Source organism: Pyrus communis, chromosome 2, assembly GCF_041283825.1.
Source record: "Pyrus communis isolate YQ-2024b chromosome 2, ASM4128382v1, whole genome shotgun sequence".
In the NCBI taxonomy this organism is placed as follows: domain Eukaryota; kingdom Viridiplantae; phylum Streptophyta; class Magnoliopsida; order Rosales; family Rosaceae; genus Pyrus; species Pyrus communis.
This window is the reverse complement of record NC_142566.1, coordinates 24,923,107-24,944,364: the sequence shown is the minus strand read 5'-3', so window position 1 is coordinate 24,944,364 and position 21,258 is coordinate 24,923,107. Positions and strand designations below refer to the sequence as shown.

The window sequence follows — 21,258 nt, the reverse complement described above, 5'->3', positions numbered from 1 at the left end:
CAGATTTCGTCGCCGTCAATCTCACTGCAACGGTGGAATCCACTGTTGGAAGAGGGACTGGGCGGGGATGGGGTCAGTGGAGGACGGAAGATGGAGGAGAGAAGACGGGATGAAGAAGAAACCATAGTCATGACATTGAAGACTCGCAGATATCGAAGAAGAGTTATGTTTGGTATTTGGTATAAAGGATTGGTTTGCATTTGGTTATAAAGTTAGCAAAAGTGGTGAAAGTGACAGATGCCTTAAAATACGCCACATAAATGGTCAGTTAAAATGGGTACCGATCGACCAGTACCCAAGTATTGTCCAGTGATAATACCAGAAAGAGTGCCAGCAATCTTCTCTCTAAGCTTCTTTTTTTTTGGGAAGGAACTTCTATCTCCTCCTCATGTTGTGTCATTTCTCATACACTCCAATACTTTAATTAGTTTTAAAAACTAACCCCTTTGAACCCATCTATATTGACATTTTTCCTATCATTTTCAGATAATCATAAATCTAGCCAAATCTAGTGTGCACAAAGACTTAGATGCCTTTAGATTGAAAAATCCGTTGCCAACTAAAGTCTTCCCTCTTCCAGCAAACTTTAAACCTCGCACTACCGATATGGATCACCACGTATATACAACCCCTAAATCACTAGCCACCACAATTTTTTCTTCAACGTGGATGTCAGTTCTATTACTCCATGTGTGAAGTGCATGCAAAGAATCTGATTCCCTCTCTTTCCCATCTTTTTTTTTTTTTTTTCCAGTAAAGTTGATGAGTTGCTGACATGAAAAATGAAGTCACATCAAGGTTGTCATTGTCCCTATTGGGTTAGGATTGTGACTTGTGATGGGCTTCGGATGGGTGTCACTTGTCGTGGGGTTTGGATGCTTATAGAAAGGAAATAGAGAGAAATTGCCCTTTATGGTACATAAACTTCTCTTTCTTGTACATATCTTTAATCTCAAGAGATAGCCACATTTTCACACCTTCATGTATGGGCTGATTTTTCAAAATAAATCAAGAATTTCAATTCTCACCTACAACACTATAAGATATTGAAACTGTATTAATTTGTGTACTTGGTCAAAATAATTGTATGATAATTCATTAAATTTGAGCATTTTCAAAGGTGATGTCTATTATAATGTTATGTAATAAAATTTGAAGGTAGAAGAAATTTCAACCGATTTGTCAATCTGACAAGGAGAAATTGTGTGCTGTAAATTTTGACATATGAAAATTTTAATTTTTTTTTTTTTATTTTTTTTTATTTTTTATAAATGTTTTGTGGTTGAGTCCTAGTAATGCATCAGTCATAAATCTTGAAAATTAGCTTTGATTGATCTATTTTCAAGAGTGGTTTATTGAATAAGATAAAAGATATGGGTTGGAGCAAAATGAAATTTGACATTGGTACATAGGCCTTCAAATTTACATTTGACAATTTTCTTTTGACATCTCCATTGGAGATCAATGCTCTAAGACACATTTGCACCACATTGACTAAAAAAAAAAAAAACTCATCAATTTAATAAAGGATTAGATGTTCAGAGAAACAAAAGGTGTAAATTTAATACGATTTGAAAACATCATGGTGCAATATGAGAAGATTCAAACATCATGGTTAAGTTTGCAAATCACCTCAAACTTGTAGGGTGTAAAATGTAGTTAGTCATAATATTAAAGTTGTCCGAGTCCCGCGTGTTTAGAGAAAACATTGTTGGAAAATATTAGCATTAATTTTAGGTATATTTTATTGTTTGGGTATTTTACATAATTCAAGTATTAGGTTTTCTAGGGTATTGTTGGATTTTTGGATCGACATACCCGTGAGGCTATACTCTAATAACACCGATATTGTCCCAAACTTTACGACCAGCCCAATTTGTCAGGTGTGAGGTTTTATCACAAAAAGCCTCGATATTAGTTAAAGTGGGGCAATCATATTTAAATCCCCATTATTCTTTTCACCCACCGATGGGGGATTCCAACACTCTACCTCACATGTAACCCCATTTAGTTGTTCATATGTGGAGATCCACACATAAGCAATTGAAACTCAGAGGTTGGCTTTATGTTAAGAGTTCATACTTGTTTTCAATAGAACTCAGAGGGCGGCTCTATGTTAGGAATCCTGGTTTTGTTTCCTAAATTCTATGTTAAGAATCACGGCTTGTTTCCTTCTTGGGGACAAGCTCATTGGCTTGCACGGGGCCCGAACCTTCGCCCTAATACCATGTTGGATTTTTGGATCGGCGGGCATCCCACTCTAACAACACCGATACTGTCCCAACTTTACCACTTGCCCAATCCGTCATGTGTGGGGTTTTATCACAAAAGGTCCTGAGATTAGTTAGAGTGGGGAAATCATATTTAAACTCCCATTTTCATTTCACCCACTCCAATGTGGGATTCCAACATGTTTCACCCACCATTCCCACTAACTTAGGGTTGCACTACTCAACCCCCACTATATTTGTCGTAGTCCATGTTACGCTGCCTAGATATTGCTAATGCAAATCCATCTACACATTAATGTTGCAACTAGAAACCCAAATAGCAACTGGTTTCCGACGAACCCAATTACCATTACTGCTTGTTTCTAGACCACAAAACGAGATCACATTGAACCACTGCAATCATTTTTGCCCGATCAAACTCACATATGTGTTGCGATCTAACCACCAATGTCATGATCTGATGAACCCATGAATCCTCGTCAGATCCTCCAATCACATCCGTTCATCGTATATCGTGTAACCAGTTTTTGTCAGGTACTATTTACATTCAATTTTAAATAAAAAATTTACAATGATTTATGACCACACGATGTACGATGAACGGATATGATTGAAGGATCCGGCAAGATCCTCCTAGCATGAATTCGATTTTGCATTGTCACAGCCACCAGGTATGCTGACACACCTCATTTGTACCCATTATTATATTCTAGCTGTACCCCACATAAAGTCCATTCCACTTGTTCCCACAAAAGAAATGGAAAAAAAGAGTAGAAAAAAAGGAAATGAAAAAAAAAAAAAAAAAGTTAATGTTTTGATGATAAAAAAAAGTATTTGTTGTTATTGGGGTGTATAAGGGTGACGTGTGAAGGATTGATGTTGTTGGGTCTGTATATAGAGTCTATTGCAACTGTTTATCGCAATTACTTAACTGTTTGGATTGGTGACGCTTTAGTAATGGTTGTTAGAGTTTCCAATGTTGTATATGTGGTGATACATTTGATTTATGTTCATTTGTTGTTGTGCTTTCTGATATGAGATCTTGTTCGTTCAGTGGCAGAGAACATTCATATGTTTCGTTTCTATACTCCCAACATCTATCTGTATGAATATGTCTGCTTGAAGATGGTGCAAAGTATATGTTGACCTTACAAAATCTATATGTTGAAGAGTGCCAAATAGAATATGTCTGCCTCCATATATGCCTAACAAAGTATGCATTCGCATTTGCTTGTTGTCAAACTCATGTCGTTATCACCTTGAGTTTGATGGGACTGTTGAAAAATATTAGTATTTTAGATTTATTTTATTATTTGGGTGTTTTAGATTTTTAAGTATTAGGTCTTATAGGGTCACTTATGATAAACACAACTTTTAACTCAATATATATTAGAAACGAGTCGATGAAAATGTATTCCCTAGTTTGTAGTTGTATCGACAATTTTTTTTTTTTTTTTTTTTTTTTGGTTAGTTAAACAATATTCGTAATTTCATACTTTGTTATGCTAGTATGACTCAACTTGTATGCTAGCAGTGCCATAATTAGAAATGGTTCATGTAGAGCATTACCCCGCCAAATAAGAAGAGAAGCGTATATGTAACGGACGCCCCAATGTGACTGCTTTTTTCTCAACCCAGTAGGCCACCATGCCTTGTATCTTTTGTATGTTCATTCATTTGCATGACTACTTTGAGACACCTCCATTTTTATGCAAATCCTTCTCCTAAATAAGTGCCCTGAATAAAATACTAAAACAATTAAGAGAAAATTATTTCCAATCAATACAGCACAAAAGTTACAAGATGAATTTGTAACAACATACACCGATCTAAGCTTAGAATACTAGAAGAAAAAACTCATCTACCACGGTTGATGTCCATGGTAAATTGCAATCAATCACGGGCACTGTGCCCATTAGTAATCTGAACGTGATAAAAAATCTTAGTTTCTATTACTCGCTATACCCGTTGTCCGGATTATGCCAGTTTCACGGATTGAAGCAATCCATGGGAATGGAAAAAATATTTAATATTCAGGTTGCAGTTTAAAATTTGGAAAACCTTATTGGTAATTCGATTCTAAAACTTCTAAACTGAACTTGAAATAGTTATTCGTAAGGTGATATGATTAAGAAAGCATTCATGCGCATATATGTAGTTCATTGGGAGTTCAATAACTGGGTGTTGCTTGGTGTTAACATATTGTAGAAAACATTTGGCAAGAAGATGATCAATGGCAAAATATTGTTGAAGGTTTTTATCAAATTATAACATTCATTGAAATACTTTAGCATTTCTTATCCCTTTCATGCATGCATGCACATACGGTCCCAATTGGATTGAAAGTGTAAAGAAGGAAAAATTGAAATTTGTAGTTGTTACAACCCGTCCCTAATTCTACGATTTTATTAATTTTAAAAGTGTGAATTCATGAAAATGCCCCTACAATAGAGATTGTTGATTTTCGTTGACCGCCTTTTTGGGACGTGTACAAGCTACTATTTTAGCGTATGCTCGAAGTCCTCGACAATACGAATGCATAGGCGCAAATGGAATGGGGATCAGAGTTACGGTTAAAATTTCACGAAACATTGAATACCGATATCAAGTTGGTGATTTCATTTTAGATGATATTTTGTATTGTTTTGTGAGCCACTTAGGGCCCATTTAGTGAAATTTTAACCGTCCTAAGCTAATTTCGATGTCCTAAGACCCTTTTTGACACCCATTTAGTGAAATTCCAAAGTTTTCAAGTGGTTGACCATCGGGGCGTCCCGGTTGACTTTTTTTAGAGTTGATCGTTGACCTTTCATTGACTTTTTACAAAAATTGCCTGGGACCCTTCTTAACGTATTCCAACAAGCTGATTCCGAATCCGCCGTCTGTTTCCCCAAATTCAAACATTTTGATAGAGTTTTACTAACGGGTTCCAATAATATGCTTAGATGCGATTACTATTGGAGACTCTGGCTAGCCTAGTTTTACTAATGGGTTTGGATGCTTATAGAAAGGAAATAGAGAGAAATTTCCCTTTATGGTACATAAACTTCTCTTTCTTGTACATATCTTTAATCTCAAGAGATAGCTACATTTTCACACCTTCATGTATGGGCTGATTTTTCAAAATAAATCAAGAATTTCAATTCTCACCTACAACACTATAAGATATTGAAACTGTATTAATTTGTGTACTTGGTCAAAATAATTGTATCATAATTCATTAAATTTGAGCATTTTCAAAGGTGATGTCTATTATAATGTTATGTAATAAAATTTGAAGGTAGAAGAAGTTTCAACCGATTTGTCAATCTGACAAGGAGAAATTGTGTGCTGTAAATTTTGACATATGAAAATTTTAATTTTTTTTTTCTTTTTTTTATAAATGTTTTGTGGTTGAGTCCTAGTAATGCATCAGTCATAAATCATGAAAATTAGCTTTGATTGATCTGTTTTGAAGAGTGGTTTATTGAATAAGATAAAAGATATGGGTTGGAGCAAAATGAAATTTGACATTGGTACATAGGCCTTCAAATTTACATTTGACAATTTTCTTTTGACATCTCCATTGGAGATCGATGCTCTAAGACACATTTGCACCACATTGACTAAAAAAAAAACTCATCAATTTAATAAAGGATTAGATGTTCAGAGAAACAAAAGGTGTAAATTTAATGCGATTTGAAAACATCATGGTGCAATATGAGAAGATTGAAACATCATGGATAAGTTTGCAAATCACCTCAAACTTGTGGGGTGTAAAATGTAGTTAGTCATAATATTAAAGTTGTCCGAGTCCCGCGTGTTTAGAGAAAACATTGTTGGAAAATATTAGCATTAATTTTAGGTATATTTTATTGTTTGGGTATTTTACATAATTCAAGTATTAGGTTTTCTAGGGTATTGTTGAATTTTTGGATCGACATGCCCATGTGGCTCTACTCTAATAACACCGATATTGTCCCAAACTTTACCACCAGCCTAATTTGTCAGGTGTGAGATTTTATCACAAAAGGCCTCGATATTAGTTAAAGTGGGGCAATCATATTTAAATCCCCATTATTCTTTTCACCCACCGATGGGGGATTCCAACACTCTCCCTTACGTTTAACCCCATTTAGTTGTTCATATGTGGAGATCCACATATAAGCAATTGAAACTCAGAGGTCGGCTCTATGTTAACAGTTCATACTTGTTTTCAATAGAACTCAGAGGGCGGCTCTATGTTAGGAATCCTGGTTTTGTTTCCTTCATTCTATGTTAAGAATCATGGCTTGTTTCCTTCTTGGGGACAAGCTCATTGGCTTGCACGGGGCCCAAACCTTCGCTCTAATACCATGTTGGATTTTTGGATTGACGAGCATCCCACTCTAACAACACCGATATTGTCCCAACTTTACCACTTGCCCAATCTGTCATGTGTGGGGTTTTATCACAAAAAGTCTTAAGATTAGTTAGAGTGGGGAAATCATATTTAAACTCCCATTTTCATTTCACCCACACCGATGTGGGATTCCAACATGTTTCACCCACCATTCCCACTAACTTAGGGTTGCACTGCTCAACCCCCACTATATTTGTCGTAGTCCATGTTACGCTGCCTAGATATTGCTAATGCAAATCCATCTACACATTATTGTTGCAACCAGAAACCCAAATAGCAACCGGTTTTCGACGAACCCAATTACCATTACTGCTTGTTTCTAGACCACAAAACGAGATCACATTGAACCACTGGAGTCATTTTTGCCTGATCAAACTCATATATGTGTTGCGATCTAACCACCTGTGTCGTGATCTGATGAACCCATGAATTTGAGAGAGGTTCCTCGTCGGATCCACCAATCACATCCGTTCATTGTATATCGTGTAGCCAGTTTTTGTCAGGTACTATTTACATTCAATTTTAAATAAAAAATTTACAATGATTTATGACCACACGATGTACAATAAACGAATGTGATTGGAGGATCCCCAAGATCCTCACAAAGAGGATCCGGCAAGGATCCTCCTAGCATGAATTCGATTTTGCATTGTCACAGCCACCAGGTTTGCTGACACACCTCATTTGTACCCATTATTATATTCTAGATGTACCCACATAAAGTCCATTCCACTCGTTCCCACAAAAGAAATGGAAAAAAATAGTAGAAAAAAAGGAAATGAAAAAAAAAAAAAAAAAACAGTTAATGTTTTGATGATAAAAAAAAAGTATTTGTTGTTATTGGGGTGTATAAGGGTGACGTGTGAAGGATTGATGTTGTTGGGTCTGTATATAGAGTCTATTGCAACTGTTTATCGCAATTACTTAACTGCTTGGATTGGTGATGCTTTAGTAATGGTTGTTAGAGTTTCCAATGTTGTATATGTGGTGATGCATTTGATTTATGTTCATTTGTTGTTGTGCTTTCTGATATGAGATCTTGTTCGTTCAGTGGCGGAGAACATTCATATGTTTCGTTTCTATACTCCCAACATCTATCTACATGAATATGTCTGCTTGAAGATGGTGCAAAGTATATGTTGACCTTACAAAATCTATATGTTGAAGAGTGCCAAATAGAATATGCCTGCCTCCATATCTGCCTAACAAAATATGCATTCGCATTTGCTTGTTGTCAAACTCATGTCGTTATCACCTTGAGTTTGATGGGACTGTTGAAAAATATTAGTATTTTAGATTTATGTTATTATTTGGGTGTTTTAGATTTTTAAGTATTAGGTCTTATAGGGTCACTTATGATAAACACAACTTTTAACTCAATATATATCAGAAACGAGTCGATGAAAATGTATTCCTTAGTTTGTAGTTGAATCGACAATTTTTTTTTTTTTTTTGGTTAGTTAAACAATATTCGTAATTTCATACTTTGTTATGCTAGTATGACTCAACTTGTATGCTACCAGTGCCATAATTAGACATGGTTCATGTAGAGCATTACCCCGCCAAATAAGAAGAGAAGCGTATATGAAACGGACGCCCCAATGTGACTGCTTTTTTCTCAACCCAGTAGGCCACCATGCCTTGTATCTTTTGTACATTCATTTGCATGACTACTTTGAGACACCTCCATTTTTATGCAAATCCTTATCCTAAATACGTGCTCTGAATAAAATACTAAAACAATCAAGAGAAAATTATTTCCAATCAATACAGCACAAAAGTTACAAGATGAATTTGTAAAAACATACACCGATCTAAGCTTAGAATACTAGAAGAAAATGCTCATCTACCACGGTTGATGTCCATGGTAAATTGCAATCAATCACGAGCACTATGCCCATTAGTAATCTGAACGTGACAAAAAATCTTAGTTTCTACTACTCGCTATACCCGTTGTCCGAATTAAGCCAGTTTCACGGATTGAAGCAATCCATGGGAATGGAAAAAATATTTAATATTCAGATTGCAGTTTAAAATTTGGAAAACCTTATTGGTAATTCGATTCTAAAACTTCTAAACTGAACTTGAAAAGTTAAAACTATTAGTTATTCGTAAGGTGATATGATTAAGAAAGCATTCATGCGCATCTATGTAGTTCATTGGGAGTTCAATAACTGGGTGTTGCTTGGTGTTAACATATTGTAGAAAACATTTGGCAAGAAGATGATCAATGGCAAAATATTGTTGAAGCTTTTTATCAAATTATAACATTCATTGAAATACTTTAGCATTTCTTGTCCCTTCCATGCATGCGCGACATACGGTCCCAATTGGATTGAAAGTGTAAAGAAGAAAAAATTGAAATTTGTAGTTGTGACAACCCGTCCCTAATTTTACGATTTTATTAATTTTAAAAGTGTGAATTCATAAAAATGCCCCTACAATAGAGATTGTTGATTTTCGTTGACCGCCTTTTTGGGACGTGTACAAGCTAATATTTTAGCGTATTCTCGAAGTCCTCGACAGTACGAATGCGTAGGAACAAACGAAATCGGGATCAGAGTTACAATTAAAATTTCACGAAACATTGAATACCGATTTCAAGTTGGTAATTTCATTTTAGATGATATTTTGTATTGTTTTGTGAGCCACTTAGGGCCCATTTAGTGAAATTTTAACCGTCCTAGGCTAATTTCGATGTCCTGGGTCCCTTTTTGACACCCATTTAGTGAAATTCCAAAGTTTTAAAGTGGTTGACCATCGGGGCGTCTCGGTTGACTTTTTTTAGGGTTGATCGTTGATCTTTCATTGACTTTTTACAAAAATTGTTCGGGACCCTTCTTAACGCATTTCAACAAGCTGATTCCGAATCCGCCGTCTGTTTCCCCAAATTCAAACATTTTGATAGAGTTTTACTAATGGGTTCCAATATTATGCTTAGATGCGATTACTATCGGAGACTCTGGCTAGCCTAGTTCGAACGGTTGCAACCTCGCAAGTAACTGTGAGTGGGACTTTTCTTTTATGTAGTATATACATATTTATTAATTTCCATTTATACATTTGAAAAAGAATTTACTACGTATGCCTAGATTAGACTAATATTTACAAGAATTAGCGAAATGACGAAATTTACGAAATTATTCCGAATCCTGCGAGATGCACAGGTATGTGTGGGATGCCTTAATTATATTTACGACCACAAATATTATGTGCTGATTAGAATTATCGAATCACTATGCCATGATTATATTTATGTTATCTGCTCATCATTTGCTGCACCGGTGTTAGTACTCGCCCGGGTCAGGGCCAAGCTTTCACGTGTAGGTGCCAGTCATGTCGTACAGGTTACAATAGCCAACTCCAACTCATATGTGTTGCACATAACGCCAGTCTTCACATGATTGTAGTACTAGAGCGTATATCATTGTTACACCCAGTCCTAATGATGTCAGAATACCTCTGCATGAACACGTATCGATGAGCACTCGATATGATATGTTTGCTTATGTGAGATTATATGATTACTAACGTCATGCACTTATTTACGAATTATTATGCCGTATTGAATTCTTGTGATTTTGCAAGCTACGGTAAGTATTTTCTTACTATACGTAGTATGTATATTTTGGAAACTATACTTGTTTTACGGTGAGGGGTTATAATGTTTTCAGAAAGGTTTTATTAAAACTTTATTTTCAGGCACACTCACCCTTGTTTTTCACCCCTCCAGGTTTTAGAAGCTGAGCTTTCGTATCGACAAAGATTCTTGGCAAACATCGGTATTGGAGATTACCTTCAACGGTATAATTCTCATCCTACTTTATTGTACTTTACTTATACTCTTACATCACGTATGAAATGGGTTCATTCCCGCTCACTAGCGCACTCTTACATTTAGGCATTTTTAGGTTTAAATTTAATCACATTTTCGACATCACTACACTTTATGGCTTCTTCACCCTCCAAGTGTCGGCCAACATAACTCAATTCGGAGTCCAAGTGGACATTCCGGGTCGGAGTGTGTCAGTAGTTGTTTATATTAATGAGATTTTAAATAAAATCCATAATTTGTGGGATTTGAAATATTAAAGGATAGAATATACTCTCCACTACATAAACAAGAGTACATATTTTCAACACTACAAAAAAAAAAAAAAAAAAAGAAATGCTTTAGAGACTGAGCGGAAGCACCGGATCAATCGGTCGGCGATGATGCCATGTAAAGATAGCAAAACCGAAGAAAAAGAAGAATAATGAGAAATATTGAGAGAGATTTTCAGTTGTAAATGTTTTCCTTCATTATTCGTATTGATTTACAATCCTCACTTATATAGGTGTTTTCAATCCCAATCTTACAGAGTAAGTAATCCTCCTTTTAACTAATTAACTCCTTATGTCAACCAACTATCTCCTTATCCCAACTAACTATATCTCTAACAACTAAGATTCCAACTAATATACCAGCCTTTGTAATCTCTTGACAAGTGGCATTGTTTTAACCATTGATATCCTTCTCACTTGGATCACTATTTTCCACTTCATTCTTCTTACCCTAAATAAGCGTTATGAATAAAATAGTAAAACAATTAAGAGAAGCTTGTTCCAATTACAACACATAAGTTGCATGTTAAATATATAAAAACATACACATCTCTAAACTTAGAACACTAGAACAAAAAAAAACTCATAAAAAAAATTTAAAAAAAAAAACATTTGCCCTATGCAAATTAGCCTCTATACTTGTTACTCAAGAAAAGAAAAGAGAATTTTCTTTTAGTTCACAAGTAAATCCCTATATCCGCAATTCCTTACTTTTCGTTATGATTTTCCAATGAATGTAATATTTGGTACATTCTTAATCGCTTTATTTACTTATTCTTGATTTATTTAGTAGGTTAATTATTTATGTGGTCCTTGAAGTTGTTGGTTAGGGTTATGATTTCAAGAATTGTTTATATTCTATTGTTGTTTTTATATTGATTATTATATAATTTTATATAAGAAAAACATAAACATATAATTTTATGGTACTAATTTTAGCTAGCCCACCAAAAAAAAGAAGGGGAAACTTGATATAAGTCCAATTTTTTGAGCCAACAGTAAGAATAGTCCAGTTTATTAAAATAAGTCCAATTTGTTATATTTAATTTTTTTAATTATCAATAGTTATCTTTTCAATTAAAAAAAATCAAATTTCTTCCCAATTATCTCTTTGGTTATTTATTTTTATTTTTCTTTTTGTTATTTCTCGTTCTTCCTTCTGCTTTAAACCCTATTTATAGATTTAATTTTTAATTTTTATAATCTACCTATATCTTAGGTTAATTTTATTTATCTGCCTATATGATAGATTCTTTTTTTTTTTTTTTATAATCAACCTATCACAGATTAATGTGTCTTACTTGTAGGTATGTTATGTTTTTTCTACCTTTTAATTAGGTTTCATATCTCATGTATAGGTATAATATACATTCATATATTTGTTACTTAAGTTAGGGTAGAATGTTTTGCAGATAAATTTATGTTAGTATATTAGTTTTTTTGTTATAAGATATTAATTATATTTTTTTGGAGTTGGAAAATGCATAATATTAGAAGATTTTAATTGATTTTTAATATTTGTAGAAAATATAAAATGAGTATAAAAGAATAAAAACATATAATTAGATAATTGGACTCACTCCTAAAAACACTATATGTTTTTGGACCTGGATCTAAAAATCCAAAAAAATATATATATTGGCTCCGCCCACCAAACAAACAAACCAAAGGGTGCGAAATGCATTACAACTCCAAAACTCAAAACCCAATTCTTAACGTTAAAGATTGCTTTAAAACCTACAAGCAAAAAGATGAAAACATAAAGAAAAAAAATAGTTATCAAACGAGGGCTTAGTTTCCATATGAAAAGGATTCCAATATGAACATCCAATTCTCTTATGATATGCATTGGTATCATGACAGAGGCTTCAAGATAATCAACCAAATTCCAAAAGCAACTTGCCAAAGCCAATCATCCACACATCAACATATACACCATGTTTCCCATCCTCTACTCTAAACCTACATGTGAGACACATTCAAACTTGGGTTAAAAGAGGTGGGCACAATGCCCCGACAAACTGGTCTAACTCATATTTACGCTCTGCCCTAACCTTTGAATATATGTTCTTCTCCCATCTGGGTACTTTGGAGGAAAAGGGTGCATTCTTATCGACGCATCAGTCCACTGTGACGATGGGGGAAAAAGTTGGAGTTGGTTGAATTCTCATAGAGGAAGAATCTGAATTTTCCTTTGATCTCCGTGGAGTTTCTTGCAGTTTCAGCTCCAATTGCATGACACCATTTACATATGTATTTACAGATTTTGAGTCCTGGAGACACGTGTCATTGAACCCCATAATTCACCATCAAGAACAAGGAAATTACGAGTTTCCAAAAAAAAAAAGAACGAGGAAATTATGAAAAGAAAATAAAGAAAATAATTTCAGCACTCATGTTTTCTCCTTTGTTTATGTCCCTTGATTCTCTTTCAATTTTGTTAATCCAAGCAAAAGAAAAGAGAGGGGTGATGAGAGAGAAAAGGGGAGTGCAGAAATCATTTTTGTTTCGGAAAAAGAAAAGATGGAGAAAATAAGGCCTTGTTTGTGATTCTCACTATTTGGCCAAAGAATAAGAAGAAGAGGCAGCATGTTTGAGAGGCACTTTGTGAACATGTGCACCACCTCCACCTGATCCTGTTCCTTCATCATCCACAACGAAGACATCCTCAGGCTCCCTCAGAGCTCCATGCACCAGAACAACCGCGAGGCCAATGCAGAGTCCGGCGACGATATGATATCTCGCGTTAGTAAGGTAAAGCGCGACGAGTGTGACCACCAACAGGGCCATCATCATCACTTGCCCGTTGATCCGGTACCCTAGAATCATCAAAGGTTGGTCATGCAGGAAAAATAGAAAGATCCATGCAACCATCATGACGATGAGGACGATCAACGAAATGGGGTGCCATAGGAGGCTTAGGAAGAGGATGGAAAATGTGATGATGGCGTAGTTCATGCGAAAGAAGACGACATTCGTCTTGATTCTATGGACTGATTGGTTGAAGGTGGAGGGAAGGGTGAGATTTTGCAGTTGTATAATTTCCTGCCATGGTCTTCGGTTGCTTAGGGCTGATTGGATCTGTTCTTTTGCGCGTGGGACGAAATGTTGGTTCAAGGATGCCAGGGGTTCGGTCGGGATAGTCCCGTACGTTGTCATTGTCCGGTGGTGGAGACGGAGAGAAGAATAAAATGGTATGGAGGTCTGTGGCAAAGATAGTGCAGAAGGTTTGTAGCTTGGATTTCTAATTTTGGGGGAGAAGTTTAGATCACTGATCACATATCAGCTACGTGTTAGGTTAATGTTTAAGCAAGTTTGTTACGATCACATGATGTTTTATTTATAACATTGGATGTACAAAAAATGGTTTAGCTGAAAAGGAAAAGGAAAAGAAAAATGGATGGTGACAATCGTTCCTTACACCGGAGACCTTTAAAACGGTTGGCATTCATCAACAGAAAATGGTATAGAATAGTTGAAGCCCGTATAACAATTTCTCCGACTGGTCTATGGCTTTCACTGAGTGGCTGGGACCTCGCCTTGCTGTACCCTCCAAGGTCCTCCGTAAAACTTTGGCTTCATAAGAGGCACTGCCTGCCCAGGATGTTCTTCCCAGAATTTTTCCTGCACAATACCAGAAGGCAAAGTTTTTATGAGGTCTATGAAACTTGACATGAGAAGATTTATCTCCATTGAACTTCGGATAATATGTCGACATGTAGATATGTATATATACCTAAAACCAATTCACTGATATCTATATGTCAAAAAGATATAAAGCTACTCGGTAAAAATCTCCTAAAAGCGGAAGAAGAGAGCTTGATAGGATCGGAGATCATCATATATAAACAATCACGCGACAAAGTCAAGATTGCTCCAACAAAGATTAGTTAAGTGAGATCAGCAGGCGCATTGAGAATTGGTGTCAGAACTACTATGAATTTATGGCACCAAAAATGCAAGCTGACAGAACGTAGAAATGAGACCTGATTCCTCGCCCATCACTCAATGGTTCCAGAAAGGAAACCAAATAGGCATCTTGAGATCGAACAGAAAGGAAACCCTATGGTGACTCGATGAAAACCATGAGAAATCTCCTCTTCATGTCAGAACCGGAAAACACACATCTTTCCCAAACCCTGTTCCTCCACTATCCGTAATTAAAATTTAGAAATCAGAGCGTAGCAGATCTATGATTAAATCATTAAAGCTCATGCTAACAATAAGCTAGACCTATTGGACTAATCAAAAAAGTGTGTAGCCAATTACGCATCAAACGCTACTCCTTCCAGCTCCAAAACCTGTTTCCAGGTCTGACACCTCTCAGCTATATACATATGGTATCAACTCATACAATGATATATATACCTTCAAGCACAAGAAACAATGCCATAAGGCATTCTATCAAATGACCTCCCCCAAACTACACATTGTTCAAATAAACTCAACAGGTTTACAGCAAATTTCAGTCCAATAAAAGCTTCAAGAAGAAACCGATCTTCGTGCCATGGTTTCGTCTAATTTTCTAAGTACTAAATCTTAGATTTATCAGCAAATTGTTAGGACAGAGATCAATCAATCAATAGGTTTCAAAATTTCAGTACATTTATGCAACATTTGAAGCTGAACAAAAAGAAGGAAATTCTCCAACTTTATTTTTCCTATAAACTACGGCATCAAAACTAAAAACCCCATCTCAAATTTTGGGTTTTGATCAACTAAATTAACCCAGAAAATTAACAATAATAGCAATAAAAACAAGCAAAATAAAAAAATAAAAAAAAATTAATACCGAGCAAAGTGATTACCTTGTAAAGCTGCTCAGTGATAGCAGAACCAATCACACCAGTGTAGAAAGCGGCGACTTAGATGGTAACCAATGGGGTGAACGATTTGGGCCTGCTGTAGGGCTCCACCATGTTCCAAAGAATCATTCTTTCCCACTTTGTATAAACGTAGTCTGCGTATTTCCTCCATAGATAGCTCGCCATTTCCGATCGGTTCGAGTTGGGTGTTTTTGTAGTGCCGCTGTGAGAGGTTTTGTCTTTGTAGTCTAGGGTTTGGTTTCATTGAATTTTCTCTTCTTTTCCCGAGCTTTCTCGGCAGCCAAACGGACTATTTGAGTCGGCCGAAAGGGAAAACAGAGTTGGTTTCCCAAAAAAAAATAAAAGGGAAAACAGAGTTGTAGTTGGAAGAGAAACAGAGTCACGTGACACGAACCAAAACATGGTTTTAAAACGACAAGTCGTTCACATTTTACTTTCTATTGGACATTTTATATAGAGTAAATTATAGCAATGGTTCCTTAACTTTAACTCAATTGGAGCAATGATTTTTCAACTAAAAATTCGTTACCATTGGTCCCTCAACTTTAATCCAACTAGAAAAATGATCCCTCAATTTTAACTCACTTGAAACAATGGTCTCTCAACTTTAACTCAATTAGAGCAATGGTCCCTCAACTAAAAATTCATTACTATTGGTCCCTCAATTTTAACCCAACTGGAAAAATGGTCCCTCAACTTTAACCCAATTGAAGCAACGGTCTCTCAACTTTAATCCAATTGTAGCAATGATCATTCCAGCATAACTCATTTTGACAAAATTCTAACGAAATTGACGAAAATGATCATAGCTACACGTTTTGACGAGTTGATGGACCCCAATTGTAGCAATGGTCCTTCCAACATAACTTATATTGACAAAATTCTGACGAAGTTAACGAAAATGACTATAACTATACATTTTGATGAGTTGAGGGACCACTAGTAATGGATTTTTAGTTGAGGGACTATTACTCAATTTATATTAAAGTTAGAGATCATTGTTACAATTTACTCTTTTATATATATATATATATATATATATTAAAAATTATCCAAAAGCCCCAAATTAAAATAAAAAAGCAATCCAATCTAATTGAAGCGGGAAGCAAAACGCACGACCTTTACGCGTTTAGAGAGAGGAAGAAAGCCTCCAGTATAGCAAATACCAGAAAATAAAAATATGAAAATCTGAGGACTTTAAGATCCAAAAGCTTATTTGGTATGAGATTTGAGAGTGTTGACAATGAAAAAGAAAGCAAAGAAGGTCGGAAGAGGGGCAAATTGGAGAGGGGAGTATGAAGGAGAGAAAAAGAAAAGAGAAGAGGAGAGAAAGTAGTAAGGAGATCGCAGGTTAAGAGGAGAAAAGAGAAAGAGGGGGTATCAAAGGAAAGAGAGATTCGGCGTGAGGAGAGAGGAGAAAAAAAGGTACGGACCTTTGAATTTAAAACCTTTAAAAAAAATTTCTTTTTTCTTTTCAAGGAAAAGACTATTGTTTTAAGTTAGTCTTGAAATCAATTTCTAAAAATAGTTGTACTTGTACCAAATAAGTTTCAAGGCCTAAAATTTAAAAACTATTTTTGAGTTCAAAAAGTTGGATTCGAGTATAATACCAAACGAGTCCTAGTAATTCCGTGTCCAAACAAAATCCTGAGATGTGGATCAAATAAATTCTCAAACGGAGAATAAAGAAGTAGAAATTTAGCATAAGAATACGAATATAAAAAGGAAAGAAAATAGAAAGAGTGTGCTAGCTAGTTACTTATCTGCAGTACGGATTTAATGTCCAAACCCTAAACCACAGCCTAATTACAGTGCTTTATAACTGGTCCAGCGTTTTTGTTTCTTGGGCAATACGGCACCACTTTTCTATACAATCTTCTAGCGACGACAATACCTTCCTCTGACAACAAGCAGGCCGGGTTACGAACCCAATCATACTTCAAATCCCGCCGATAACCTGAAGCAAGAACACACGCATATGAGCTGACATGGTTAACCACACGGCCCTACTATGAGAACACTAGATGCATGAAAAACGTAAGTTTTTGTTGGAACCCCCAGTCCCACATCGGACAGAGGGAGAAGAGAAGAGTGCTTTAAATAGAAATACCCCTCTCTAATTAACACCGAGGTTTTTTGTGATAAAACCCCACACCTGAGGATTGTGCAGGTGGTTAAGTGGAGACAGTATCGGTGTTGTTGGAGTGGGCCCTCGGCCCGTCGACCTGAAAATTTCCACAGTTTTCAACCTTTTCGATCAAAAAGGCGGCGAAGGAGCTTCCTCAGATAAGCATGATCTGGTTTTTCATCAAACCTTAAAGACCTGCAGTAGTTCAAGTACGCCGCAAATTCCCTTGGATATCCTCGGCATAACTCCTATGAACGGATTAAGAGAGCAATGACTAATCAATACTTGTAAGTAACTTTAAGCACGCACGTTAATTTTACTTCAATCATCAATGTTTCAGCTTACCTCTATTGAAATTGACTCTTTTATTTCACATATCTTCTCAAACTCTTCCTCTCTAGTCCCTGCTGACACCTCTTGCCAAGGCAGACTGGAAAAATAAAATTATAGAGAAAGAAACACCGTAACTAAACACAATGATCCCAATAAAGCATTCATAAAGCATAACAGGAAGGCACAAGGTTTACCTTCCTCGTAGAAAGTACGTAAGCACATATCCAAGTGATTCTAAATCATCCCGGCAGCTTTGCTCTATGAACATTGAAGTAAAACAGTTTAAAGACAGATGGACGGAGGGAGAGGAAGAGAAAGAATGTAGGGGACAAGGGGAGATTAAAAGACGGTGAGAGAATTCACTTACCAACGCCACGGTGAGCATTGATGCTTGAATATGCTACATTATGTTTCCACTTCTTACCGTCTCTGCATTATATACATGAGAACTTGACATTAGAAACTCGGTAGCCACAAGTTCACTTATAATCATAATGTGTGGATCCATTCTCAGTGGACTACACATCTAATCTAGCTTAAGCGCCGGAAAATAAACATTTGGGTTTTCAAAAACACTTTAATCATTGAAAATAGAGACAGTGGAACCCAAAATGACGGCATTTCCGAAGTGCAACTTTGAAGCAAGATACAATCACCCGTTGAACAATAAAGACAACACCGAAAGAATAAAACAAGCCACCAACCTATAAGGAATATGCATCAGCATATTCAGAACACGGAATAAAGCTATAGTGTTTACACAGGACATAAAAAACATATCGAAAGAACCTCATTAGGTTGTTTAATGGCACCAAATAGGAAGTTTTCTGGCTTGATATCCTGGTGTAGAAATGATTTGGAATGGACAAACTCCACACGATTGATCTGACACAAATTTCAAGACGAAGATAATCAGGCTGCAAGTTAGACGACTAGATTTCAAAAAATATGCATTCGTGAAAGAAAAAAAAAACATGTCTACCATTTTTTCAGCAAGCATGAGGACAGTCTTCAAAGAGAATTTCTTGCTGCAGCAGGTGAAAAATTCTCGAGACTAAGTCCCATTACGTCCATCACAAGACCATTGTGGTCTCCTTCCACTCCAATCCATCTCACTTTTGAAATTCCAGCTGCCAAAGTCCAATACAGAAGCCCACCAACGAAGAGTTCATAGGGGCTAGAACTAAACTATATAAACATACGTGTACATATAGTAAACAACAAATAAACAAATATACAAAAAGCTTCAGGGATAGTGGCTGAGGCCATGACCTCCTCCCTTTAGTCTGTTATACACCTCTGATTCATGGATCAACGCGGGATACTCCGCGTTCACATTTTCCTGAAAAAATGTACAACAGAATTCCGGCTATATATATAAACTGATAACTACAAGGAGTAAAGCATTGCGGTCCTTTCGATTAAAGACAAAGTAGGCATAAAGATGAGCAACATGATCCATATATGAAAACAAAAGATGAAATATTCCAAAGTCAGAAAATATTGAACACAACGGAATGTATTTTGATTGTGACCGTAAATCTTTGGAAAAAAAAAATGGAAATTCAAGAGAATAATATCCTAGATAAATTGGAGACCGAATCGTGGTCATAAAGCCCCAAATGATTGTTGACACCTTGTATTGGACAGTAACTAGAAGCCGCGAACAGAGGCGAAGTAGGCAAACAATTGTTATACCCGCAATTTCAACCATACAAAACACATAAGATTTAGGTGATTAGGGCAGCGAAGGACGTTTTCAGAAGAAATTGTATCGCAATAAAACATCAAACCACCGAAAACTTCCAACAATCGTCCCTACATTGTTCGTTTCTATACAGCATGATCATGGAACAAGTATCGATACAAACACAAAGTTTCAAATTTATCAATACTTTTTTTATTTCAATTAGAAAAGATAATTTAATAGAACAAAAAATCGAAAAAAAGATCTCACCAGCTTAATCTCAACCAACTGCTTCGTGAAAGTATCAGTTCCTGAAAATCAAAGAACAGAAATTGAAAAAGAAATTAAAAAAAATTTACCAAAAATTAAAAAGAAAGGACGAACAGTAAAAAAAAATTGCAAGAATTAAAGAGAAATAATCATAGCCAAAAAATTGAAAAAAAAAAATTCAAACGAAAGAGAGAAAGAAACCATAGTAGACCACTCCGAACTGCGAGAAACGGATTATCGGGCCGACTCGAAACCTTCCGCTCACAACAGGTCGAGACTTCCTATCAAACCATCCATTCCCTCCAACAACAGACTCCATATCTCAAAACCCGAATCAGAGCCCTAACAAACAACGACCGATCTCTCTCTCTCTCTCTCTCTCTCTCTCTCTCTCTCTCTCTCTCTCCGTATCAGGTTTTTGCCCGCCTTTTTCTATAGCGGCTATATACATGTATGAAGTTAAATATGTAAAAACCCCAAAATATCCCCACATAAAACTGAAAATTAAAGGATAGAATAGTAAAATCAGTGGGTTTTTATTTTAAGAGGTTTAACCAAACACTTCCGGGACTGTTCACTTTTAACAAAAAACCACATTTATACATTTTCCTGGTACTATTCACTATACCTTTAAAAAGGGCTTTTCATTAAAAGGGAAGTTTTTTTTTACTTTTCGTTAGTTTTCCTTTTTATTTTCTCGCTTCATACGTTTCATACTACTCATACAATTGTGTTTACGTATGTTCCCTACTTCTCATACTAGTGTAACTTTTTGAGTGACTGCGCATGTATGTCACGCTCCCATTCCAATTGACGCTTAAGATCGAAATGTGACGTCAAAACATAGTAGTAAATTATATATATAAAATATAATTACATAGCTCTCTAACTCAAAAACAGATTTATCCAGCAGGCGTATAATTTATAAGCTTTGATTTTATGAAGTGAAAAAAATTGGTGAGTATTGTAAACTACTCTAATGACTCATTTGGAAAGTGTTTTTAAATGTCTGAAAGTACTTTTAAAGAAAATGTTTATGAGTTTAAAAAACACTTGAAGTTCTTTCCAAAACTTCTTCCATGAAACACTTCAAGTATTTATTCAAGATGAACCTGCATTTTTTTTACTAAAGAACTGAGTTTTAAAATGATTTCTCTAAAATCACTTTCATTTATTTAGAAGCACTTTCCAAACGAGTCATAATTCAAACAAGAGGATAATTCGAGCTCAAGTACATGATGTGAACATATTCGATGGTGACGATAGAATGTTTGGCAAACTGAAACCTGGATGTTCAC

At 35.7% G+C, this 21,258-nt stretch overlaps 1 protein-coding gene and 2 pseudogenes across 5 annotated transcripts; all 3 read right to left on the bottom strand.

Moving 5' to 3' along the window:
- Positions 1-12,492: 12,492 nt before the first annotated feature.
- On the bottom strand, positions 12,493-13,984 carry LOC137746764 (PRA1 family protein F2 pseudogene; annotated as a pseudogene). Its single transcript, XR_015958306.1, has one exon. The product of XR_015958306.1 is annotated as a PRA1 family protein F2 pseudogene (transcript).
- A 116-nt stretch (positions 13,985-14,100) lies between these two features.
- Positions 14,101-16,080, bottom strand: LOC148698810 (uncharacterized protein At4g29660-like; annotated as a pseudogene). The gene is made up of 2 exons (XR_015958308.1): positions 15,525-16,080; positions 14,101-14,340 (listed from the first exon to the last, which is right to left on the bottom strand). The product of XR_015958308.1 is annotated as an uncharacterized protein At4g29660-like (transcript).
- Positions 16,081-17,282: 1,202 nt separating this feature from the next.
- LOC137747008 (casein kinase 1-like protein 1) lies at positions 17,283-19,280 on the bottom strand. Of its 3 annotated transcripts, XM_088677825.1 has the most exons (6): positions 18,986-19,261; positions 18,371-18,888; positions 18,198-18,259; positions 18,016-18,100; positions 17,792-17,918; positions 17,283-17,499 (listed from the first exon to the last, which is right to left on the bottom strand). In XM_088677825.1, the coding sequence occupies exons 2-6, from the start codon at positions 18,386-18,388 to the stop codon at positions 17,345-17,347; spliced, it is 447 nt and encodes a 148-aa protein (XP_088533951.1). In that variant the 5' UTR covers positions 18,389-18,888; positions 18,986-19,261; the 3' UTR covers positions 17,283-17,344. The 3 variants fall into 3 exon arrangements, with proteins under 3 accessions (XP_088533951.1, XP_088533952.1, XP_088533948.1); XM_088677826.1 differs by having other exon boundaries at positions 17,857-17,918; positions 18,198-18,888; positions 18,986-19,280; XM_088677822.1 differs by having other exon boundaries at positions 18,198-18,888.
- Between the last annotated feature and the right edge of the window lie 1,978 nt (positions 19,281-21,258).

Bases quoted from the DNA above. Each gene is read 5' to 3' on its own strand.
- LOC137747008 (XM_088677822.1), bottom strand. From the start codon at position 18,388: ATGCTCACCGTGGCGTTGGTAAGTGAATTCTCTCACCGTCTTTTAATC. The intron at 17,919-18,015 runs GTAAGCTGAAAC...ATCCGTTCATAG, and splicing joins AAGAGTCAATTTCAATAGAG to GAGTTATGCCGAGGATATCC. The intron at 17,500-17,791 runs GTTGAAAACTGT...TTCTTGCTTCAG, and splicing joins CCGCCTTTTTGATCGAAAAG to GTTATCGGCGGGATTTGAAG.